This window comes from Cryptomeria japonica, chromosome 7 (assembly GCF_030272615.1).
Source record: "Cryptomeria japonica chromosome 7, Sugi_1.0, whole genome shotgun sequence".
NCBI lineage: Eukaryota > Viridiplantae > Streptophyta > Pinopsida > Cupressales > Cupressaceae > Cryptomeria > Cryptomeria japonica.
Window position 1 is genome coordinate 28,044,711 of NC_081411.1, and position 10,410 is coordinate 28,055,120.

At 33.8% G+C, this 10,410-nt stretch overlaps 2 protein-coding genes across 2 annotated transcripts; both read right to left on the reverse strand.

The window, feature by feature from the left end:
• Positions 1 to 7,475: 7,475 nt before the first annotated feature.
• On the reverse strand, positions 7,476 to 8,102 carry LOC131856370 (uncharacterized). Its single transcript, XM_059208135.1, has one exon. It carries the CDS (start codon positions 8,100 to 8,102, stop codon positions 7,476 to 7,478), a length of 627 nt encoding a protein of 208 aa, XP_059064118.1.
• A 113-nt stretch (positions 8,103 to 8,215) lies between these two features.
• Positions 8,216 to 10,091, reverse strand: LOC131078137 (disease resistance protein Roq1-like). The gene is made up of 2 exons (XM_058015809.2): positions 9,129 to 10,091; positions 8,216 to 8,984 (listed from the first exon to the last, which is right to left on the reverse strand). Exons 1-2 carry the CDS (start codon positions 9,680 to 9,682, stop codon positions 8,504 to 8,506), a joined length of 1,035 nt encoding a protein of 344 aa, XP_057871792.2. The 5' UTR covers positions 9,683 to 10,091; the 3' UTR covers positions 8,216 to 8,503.
• Between the last annotated feature and the right edge of the window lie 319 nt (positions 10,092 to 10,410).

The following is a 10,410-nucleotide window of genomic DNA, read 5'->3' on the forward strand; positions in this document are numbered from 1 at the left end:
ATAGAGGAATCATGATTATCATGATTATATAAAAGGATTATTAATTATAAATGAATCTCATAGAAGAATCCAATAGATTGATGGAACTAAGGCTAACCAAATTATTAGGAAGCTACAAACATAGTATCGACTTTCCTCTTAAGTTGACCACACTACTTTACTAGTGTATTGATGGTTTATTAGTGCGGATAGTAGTGGTATGAAAAGCATGGACTTCATGGTACTAAAATAAAAAAGTACACTATAAATATAGATTTGTCATACAATGATAAATATAGAATCAGGTCATATTTAAGACATAATTCTATCTTTGAACTTACAATTAATCTATGAAGAGATTACAATAAAATAAATATATCATAAAAAAATAGAATTCAATTGTAACACAATTACAATGTGCACAAAATAACATTAAGAAGAAGATAACTAATACAATTTTGTTTATGAAACCAAAATTGTATCAAATGTAGACAAATACAATGTTAAAGGGACAAAGAAAAACAATTATCATGATTAAATATAAAAGAGTTCACACAAGTAACACAAACTTACATGCATATAAATTTGATTCAACCTAATGTACCATCTGCATCCTCTCTCTTCTGCAATGCATCTATGATTACCTCATTCTCTTCTACTGAAAGTGTCCACAATACCTTATTAGCAGGTCTACCTTTGTATCTTTCTAATTTGATGTTTGTTGCCACCACCAAATGAGAATAGTGTATAATCTTCTTTTCTGATTGGTATTCTTCATAAGCTGGTAAGCCATTCCTTCTTGTTAAGTATTTGCGTAGCCATGTACCAACCACCACAATAGACCCAACTGGATACTGAAAACCATCATCATCTACTTGATCAGATATCAACTTTTTCTTAGATTCTACACATCTAGCTAGCCAATACTCAACCTGCTCATCATTATCCTCAGGCGCAACAACAACATACACATGTCCTATAAAACAAATTTAAGTACAATGTGTAGAAATAAAACTTGTTAGAATTTATAATTCAAATATGTAATCATAAATTATATGACAATACATAAAAATATATAATTTAAAGTTATAAACAATAAATTGAATTAAATTACCAGGTTGTATGAGGTATGAAACATGATCATAATCTTCTGATGCAAATACATGATCGGGGTCTTCATTTCTTCTAACATCTTCATATTGTGTCTCAGTAGGTGTTAAGGATTTGTGTTGCCATTCTTCGACCCATTCCGTATTCTCACATTCTTCCCATTCATCTGCAACACAAAATTGACAAAAACATGCAAGCTCTCTAGTCCATATAGTCCAAGTGTTAGAATTAGAACTCTTAAATGAATGCCATCTAGCTGACCCATTTATTGTATCACAATCATATCTTGGAAGGATATTCTCCTCTTTAACTAGCTAGAAGAAACATCTAATTGTAGAGTTCTGACTTGATCCTGTGGATAAATTTGCACTACACCAATCCACAATTGCACTTGCATTTTTAAATTTAGCCTTTTCCTCGAATTTGAGTTGCTCTCTGCAAAGGGCTCTCTTAACACATGCACCGACACCGTCATGTTCTCTTTTCCCATGTCCAGCCTCAAAAAAACTCCAAATGTGTTCGATATTAGTTTTCTTATGAATCCTACTCAACCAACAAAACATTCTAGCATTCTTGAATTGCCCTGTGCAATTATCAGACCATATTAGATGTTGTGTCATCTAAATTTCTCTCTCCCTCAAATTCTAAAAAAGGTCTTGAAGCAAAACTGGACAAACTCAGATGAGTCTAATTTATTATCACTCATCTAGAAATGGTACTCTCTCAAAATTTTGCGATCCTCTTGTGTACTATCTGGTGCATGCCTATAGACAATATGGACAAAAATTGATACCTGCACTGAATTGTAGTATTGTGATTGTACCTCATCTTGTGGTGCAAGCATGTAGTTCTCTACAAAGTCAACAACCAAAAGTATACTACCAACAGGAAATGTATCCTTACATATTCGAAACTGACCATCAAGCCATCTAGCATTTTGAGTGTGTTTAACATATTTAGGTATGATGTTACTCTTGAATTCATTCATAAATGCATGAACACTAACTTTTTCAGTGATTAGATCGCATCGTTTTCCAACCTTTCCATCCTTCAGTGGATACTCAATAGTTTTAAATCTTTTAACATCAATTAATTGTTGTCCAAAATCATTTGAAAGATTTTCATGCAAACATTCATCCAACAATGCAAGATTGCCACATATATCACATACACCAGAAACACATGCATTGAAAAGGAAATTTTGTTCATTTAGTGGGCTACAAAACAAACTTGAAATAAACTCCTTTATAGTTTCAGGTGGTATATTTATACCACATTCTTGGATCATTCTATTACTATGCATGGTAACATGTATATATCGAAATACATCATAATGGTAGCGAAATTGAACATGAGTTTTGCAACAACATGTGACTCTTTCCTTGTTAATTCGAACATACCAAGGTTTACACTTTTCAAAAGACCTTTGACAAATGCTAATAGTCAACACCTTATCATCCAAATTTTTTTTATACAATTCAGTTTGAGTCATGTCCAATAGGTGTTTTGGATGTGGATCATGAATTTTTGACCCAACTCTTAATTTAAGAACATTTCTAACATTAGGTGATACTCTCGTATTATCGTGCCAGAATTTTTTGATCAAATTTTTGACTTCACCAGTAAGTTTCATATCAGACCTTGGTAGTCTACCACTTAAAGTCCACAATTTGTTTGCCAGATCACTTTCAAAATTAACTCTTCTTTTTACAGCTCTTGACAAAGTTTTGCGATGAATATTAAGATATCCACTTATGTTACTCATCCTTCTTTTATTAGAAGTTGTTTGGCTTACTAAAGCTATTGTTATTGCCCGTTGTGCCGAATTTTTATCTTTAAAATGACTTTTCTTTCCAATTGTATCAAAGGCGCTAGCAACAGTCAATACAACTTGTTTTAAAGACTCCTCCTTCTTCTTGGGTTTGACATAAAAGCCTAACTTCTTCATCACTTTTCGCATTTTAGTCATTTTAATTAGTTGTACCATTAATTGACATTGAAACCCAAATTTCTTATTATAAAAAAAATGTCTAAACAATCTATTTGCATGTGTCCTAATCTGTCTCCATGAAACCAAGCCAGGAAGGTTGTCTAGTACATCACTTTTAATTTCAAAATTTTCATTCATTTGATTATCATTCAAACATGTTTCATTTTCAATTGGTGTTCTCATGTCTACATACACATTATTGGTTTTAGTTGTAGGTGGATTTTCAATTTCATTTGGAGTTTCAAATTTGGTTTCAATTTCAGTTTCAAGTTGAGATCTAGTTTCAGTTGGGGTTTCAATTTGGATTTCAATTTCACTTTCAACTTGACTTCTAATGTCATTTGGGGTTTGATTTTCAATTAGAATTTCATTTAATAAGTAACCCACTTCTACTAAATCACCAATTTCTTCATGAGAAAAAACATAGGGCTGTGAAGACATACATGTATCCAATAATGGATTAGAAGATGCACCTGAATTAAATGGTTCTATTGTGTTTCCTTCGTCAACATTTATGGTCTCATTGATGTTCTCCTCTTCTAAAACGATTATGGAACTTGAAGCTCCTTGTTTCATTCTTGATCTTCTCTCTCGTTGACGCATTGCATCCTTCTCCCTATTTGCTGCAATCTGCTTAGTTGTCAGAACCTTCCTTTGCCTCTTCCTATGTTGATTTGATCCCATGTCTACACCAAAATTTGAATTCGAATCAATCTCCTTACCAAATTGACAATAAGACAAACAAAGAGAATGATTAATCAAAACATTCTCTTTGTAGATTGTACCTGTCAGCCAATGATTGAAAAATCATTCAATCATTGGGATTTATGCTTGTGGGCCAGATTCTGGCCCAACGGATCTTTTCAAAAACGGGTGCCCGTTTTTGAAAACAGGCGTCCGTTTTGCTTTCAACGGTACAGAGCGAAACGTGTGCCCGTTTTTTAAAATTAGGGGCGGGAAACATTCCTTAGATTTGTTTTTTGCTTTGGGATAGGCTTGGTCTCACCAAGCCTATGCTTGGACCTCCAAAAAAATGACTAAGGTAAAACGACATCAAATTTCTACCTTGGCCTAATTTTTTGGGGGCCTTTCTGATTGAATTTTTTGACAAAACGAAAACCCATTAGAGTTTTCAGCGTCCTGATTTCAGAAATGTAAATTTCATAGTGATAAGATTACTTTTCCTATTTTTGTATTATTTATTAATCAAAAGTGGAACCTAAACCTAAAATACGAAGGTTCACTAAAACTTTAATTACTTTTTGGTTTTTAGGATTTTAGAAAAATAAATTATATGGAATCAATCTACATACAATTCTTTTAAATATAAAAAAAAATAATTGAAAAATATGAAATTTTCATCAAATTATGGTGGTCGTACACCCGATGTTTTGAAAATATAATTTATTGTCTGTTAAAAATTAATAAAAAAAAATATATTCAATAAAAAAATAAGCAAAAATATTCTCATCAATATTTGATGTCTTAGGTATCATTTTCCAGAAGGATTTGCAAAAATTCATTTATTTGCATCAAAAAAGGGTGGTCATACACATGCGTGGTATGGTCCTAAAACAGGCATTTTGAAAAACTGGTTTTTAGACATGCCTACTAAAAAGGGATTTCTACCATGTGGGTATTAAAATAAATTACATATTTGAAAAATAGACTCTGAGCACTACATTTTCTATTACTGAAGTTTTTTGAGATTCAATCTCTAAGTGCATCAAATTTTGACATCAATAGACATAAAATTTGAAAAACAGAGAAAAACACTTCCACTTTTTGCCCAAAAGTGGGACTCAACTTCTTGAAGCCACCCAGAAAATCCATTATAAATTATGGTTGAAAAATTTAGGTTACAGATTTTATATTTAAGTAATTCTAGTATAATAATAAAATATACATATTTATGATAATTTATTTTTACAAAAATTGTATCTATTTCGTTTTCTTCAATTTGTTTACATCATTTTTTTGAAATTAATTAAAAATTACAATTAATGTCAAGCGTTCAAGCGGTAATGATATTAGTGTGTTAATGCTAACAAACATTCTTATATTTTACATTAAATTTGACAACCATTTATATGACAAAATATTAATATTAATTATGAATATAATATTTTTTAAATAAACAATACATAAAATGTTTCATCAAAATTATTAGATAGATGTATAAATATAAAATAATATATATATATACCATTTCATAAAATACAATGTATGGTAAATATTCAATTAAAAAATATTTAATAACTTATTTTTTCAATGGCTTTCATTTAATGATAAGATGTATAAAATTTAAATTTAAAAATTAGATGTAAATAATCAATTTTAGAGATTAGAATTAGTTTTTTTTAAAATTTTTTTTCAAACACCTCACACAAATTGTAGAATAGGGTTGTTCACTAGCAAAAAAATCTATCACACCTCAAAAAAATGCAAGATGTACTTTATTTCCCTCAAATAAGTAGTTAGATTAAATGTTTTCTTAAGTGTGTTGCTCTCATTATTATAGTTTTTCCTTTAAGCTCATGTATATTAAATTTACCCTGCATTGTAGAGGATTAATGGGTCCATGTGATTTGGAAAGAAGCCTCTTGTTGAATACAGTTCCCATTTCAATCATAATATCACATTAGATCCTTTTTTTTTGCAAGAAAGTAATCTTTGAATACTAGTCTCTATGAGCCTTGGCTATTTGTAGGGCATATAATCTAGCCCTTTCCATCATGATTCTCATCAATAGGATTATATTTGTAGTTGCATTTCTATTTGGATTTTCCTCTAAAATGCAAGGAGTTATCAACAACAACATATCCTTTACAATATAGTATTGTGAAATTAATTGAGGATTTCAACAATTTTTGGGGTCTTGAGCATGAAACAATGTCACAATACCAATCTCAGATAACTATTTGGCTTGACAGGTAGTCAGGGAATCATTTGATTGTTTTAAGATCCTTACACTTTCCTTAAACCCTTTCACATTTGTCAATAGTCTATTGATATTTCTAAAAAGTTTAATTTTTGAATGAATGTTGTTAAATTCATTAAGTTAGGTTACTATAGTGCAACCATTAAACTGTAGCTTGATTACATTGCAAGAATTAACATTGGATTCTATGTAATCTTTTATGTGTTACCTCATTTCTCCACCTTTTTTATTTTGTTCTTTTTCTTGATAGTTTTGTTAAATTACATAAGAGTTTATATTAGAGGAAATTTCTTGTTTTCACATTCTTCTTCTTATTTGGGTTGTGATGGCAACATGTGCAAATATCATGCAGGATTGTAGATTTATTTAATTTTTTGTTTCATACACTTTAAGTATTAGCAACACGAGAAGGTCGTATAGAAGATACTAATATAGAGTACTTATATGTAGCATCTTTTCTCATGTATTAACAATGCATGAAGCTAATAAAGTAGGATAGAGAAAAGAAGCATGTTTAGCAATATGCTACCAACATATGACCAAAAAACAATGGCAGTATTAGAATTGGTGTAAAGTATCCAATCATTGAAGAGTAATCTACTACAAAACAACTATTTCCTACATTTTAATCAAATTATTTTTTCTATATCAATCAAATGTTTTAAACATAGAACAAATCTCTATTTTGACAAAAGGTTTGAAACATAGTTTAACAAATCTCATTTTTTTTTTTTGACAAAAGACAAAGATTCTAGCTGCTTCATAGCTTTTGTTTACCAATCACCTCTCCATTTGAATTAAAACATAATATAATAAGAAGTGTATAAACACCAATAAAAAAGTTTTATTCTTTCTTTATAAGACAATTAAAAAAAAATTCCATTCATGACTGATATAACCTATCAACAATTGTCTTTAACACACCTAGACTTTTCCGCACCTCACCTCTCTTCACATCTACCCGAAACCCCTTCTTTATTATTCCGTATTCCAATACGGCATCTTTAATTTCCTCATGTTCATCATATTTACGACCATCAAATGCTACTAATGTAATTATCCATTTTCCTTCACGCACCTTAAACAACTCTACTTCACGCACCTTAATCCATTCTCCTTCGCGCACCTTAATCCATTCTGTAGAAGCATCAAAGACAACCACAAAAAAAAGATAACTGCACTCAATTCTGACCACTTGGGATATGTTTTGTGAGCAGCAATTTCAACCACTCCATCGACGCCAATATTAGCATCATAAAATACATCTTCAATTAAAATAGATTCCGCTTCATCCACTGCTCGACCAATCACTATCATTGCGCTTGGTACATTCTAAAATAAAACACGAAAAACACTGAGTTCATACGCGGTAAATTCTTTTCATTTTAACGTCTTTTTTTTACATAAAGGGGTAAAAATATTATTAAACCAAGGAGACATTACAAAGCAAGGCCATTAAATGGCCCTATCAAGATCAACCAAGTGATCCAATTGATGAGACAAATCCGGGGGCAGATGGCCCCGATCCACCAAATTCCAATCATGCATATGATCGGAAGCCCATTTAGCCAAGCAATCAGCCACACCATTCCATTCACGGGGAATATGGTTGAAAGTAACATGCTCCAGAGATGCACAGAGAGTGAGAATTTGTTCAACAATCAAGGCCAGCTGCCAGCTCACATTATCCATATACTGCCTTTTCAGTAAGTTCACCACAACCTGGGAGTCAGACTCACATATGATCCTTCGCCAACCCAACTGATTGGCCCGCTCCATAGCCACTAAAATAGCCTGAGCCTCCATAAGATTATTCGTATGAAGACCCTTATACTCAGAGAAAATAAACTGAACATCCCTTGAGCTATCACGGCCCACACCTCCAATGCCAGCATGACCAGGATTACCACGAGAAGAGCCATCCGAGTTGATTTTTAGGACTCCCAAGGGAGGAGGGGACCATCTTCCCTCCCTATTCACCTTTGGGGTAGGATGCCTACACCTGTTACGCATGAGTTGTCGTTGCGGAGGAGGAAGATGAAGGCGATTACAACAATCAACATCCCGAGGGTCCACCCGCATAGTCATATCACACTTAGCCACAATAGTTTCCCCTAAGGAGTGTAAAATTTTCCTCCAAAGGTGAGGAGCCATCAGCTGCAAATCTTGAAAGATCCGCCTATTCCTCTCCAACCAAAGATTCCAGATAATAAAGGAAGGCCCAATGGCCCAAGCAGCCTGGAGAAAGGAAGTAGAAACAGGGGCCCTTCCCCATCGTTCCCAAAATTCCACCAAAGAGGAAACATGCCAGCAGGTCGTATTCCACACTCCCCACCAGAAGTGCCAAATCTCCCTAGCATAGGAGCATTGGAAGAAGATATGGGATACACTTTCTTCACAACCTTGACACAAAACACACATAGAAGGGCCTTGAAAACCACGCTTACATAAATTATCCCAAGTGAGACACCGATTTTGGGCCACTAACCACATAAAGAAGTTGCACTTGGGCCATGACAACTTGTGCCAAACATGCTTCCACCAAGAGACCTCAATGTCCCCAAACAACTGTCTACCAATCTGTTTATAACCAGCAACCACAGAGTACTTTCCAGACAAGGGACTTCAGCTTGCAAGGAAGGTAATCCAAATCTGGAGGACTTCTCTCGCACATCAAACAAAAAACATGTTGCCATGTAGTTCGAACGTTTTCGGTTGAATAATTCCTTTGCCAGGGTTGTCTTGCCCGCCCCACCCATACCAAAGATCCCCACTATCTTGGACTGATCTTTCCCTTTTCTATTCAGACCACACCGGCTTTCAAAATCATGAACAAGCTTTTCAAGACACTGGCTTTCAAAATCTTTAACAAGTTTGTGAAGAGCCACTGGATGTTTGGCAACAAATAAAGGTTTTGTCCTTTCTACTTCTTTTTGCACATCTAGCACAAAGTTCTTAAAGCCCCTGAAATTTTCCAAGAAAAAAGGGGTATTGAAAGGGAAACACATCTTGTACACTAAATCAACCAATTTTGAGGAAAAATAACACAACAACAGTTTTCTAGTATAAAGCTGCTAAATAAATCGAAAATGCATACAAAAATCTTACTGTGAATTGCGGAATGACTCTGCACTGTCGATTTCCAAGCCAGTGATTAATGAAGCAGACTGAAGGGCTTTCTTCCAGCTCTCAAGCTTCTGCAAATATCTGCATTTCTTTTTATAGCTTGTGAATGCATCGGCATACGCCCCGTTCTCTATGTAGCGAAGTTCGCAAGGCCTCACTCCATAAAATATAGGAAAAATCTTGGCTCCACTTTCTAGCATGAGAATTAGCTCAGTTAGACACCAAGCTGACTCTGCATATCTTTCTGAAAATATTGCAATATGAACTGATGCAGAGCGGATGGCAGTCTCAATTGTAGAGGGAAAATAATCTCCAAGTTCCATCTCTTCCCTATCAAGAAACGCCTGCAGTCGCAATTCCTGAAGAGAACTGTAAAGAGGAACAGCTAGAGTTTCTTTGGCATCTGGTCCTCTGTGGTTGATGAATACATCAAATAACCTTGAAGATTCAGAAACCTTCCTCCTTTTAGTATCAGGTTCAATTCCAGAGAAAGCACGATGTTCTACATCGTGTTGGTGAGATGAGGAAGATGCCATTTATGTAAATACAAGGATGGGGTTGATTTACATTCAGAGAAGGCAAATTGAAATGAAGTTGATGATGAGATGGTGCAGATAAATAGGTGTTCATACGAAAACCGAAGATGTATCCACCTTCCTGGAAAGCGTCGAGAAAAGGAGAAAGATTTTCCGCGTTGAATCCTCCAACAAAACAAGAAGGAGAAGCACCGAGCAAAAAGGAAAATGTTTAGAAAAACGAGGCAGATTGAAATTGAAATGAATTATTTGAAGGTGTTCAGAAAGTTCAGAAGAGGAGAGGTTGATGTTCCACCTTGACTCTTCCTGCGAAACGCAAAAATGAGAAGCAACAAGGAAAATGTTGGGAAAGATTCAAGAGGCGGCCATATTGAAGAAAGCAATAATCTAATAACATTGACTGGTTTACGACGTCGTGATTCCAGGTTCAGAACAAACCAGTCATTTTCTATAATAGAATTAAGTAATGTGTCCACTTTAGCCTTGATGGCTCCCATTACCAATAATGAAAAAAGACTAATTGTCTTGTAAATTTGATAAGCCTATTGTTACCACTTGAGCCGAGTGGCTCCCATCAATAAAAATAATAATAAAGAAAAAGGATTGTCTTGTAAATTGGATAAAGTTATTTGTTACCACAGTTTTGGTGGGTCTCATTAATAATAATGAAAAAAAACTAACTGTCTTGTAAATTTTATAATTATTAATTTGATATTTTTCAAATTCAT

Coding starts and splice junctions, on each gene's coding strand:
- LOC131078137 (XM_058015809.2), bottom strand. CDS start 9,682: ATGGCATCTTCCTCATCTCACCAACACGATGTAGAACATCGTGCTTTC. Junction 8,985..9,128: donor GAGTCATTCCGCAATTCACA/GTAAGATTTTTG, acceptor GGAAAATTTCAG/GGGCTTTAAGAACTTTGTGC.
- LOC131856370 (XM_059208135.1), bottom strand. CDS start 8,102: ATGCGGGTGGACCCTCGGGATGTTGATTGTTGTAATCGCCTTCATCTT.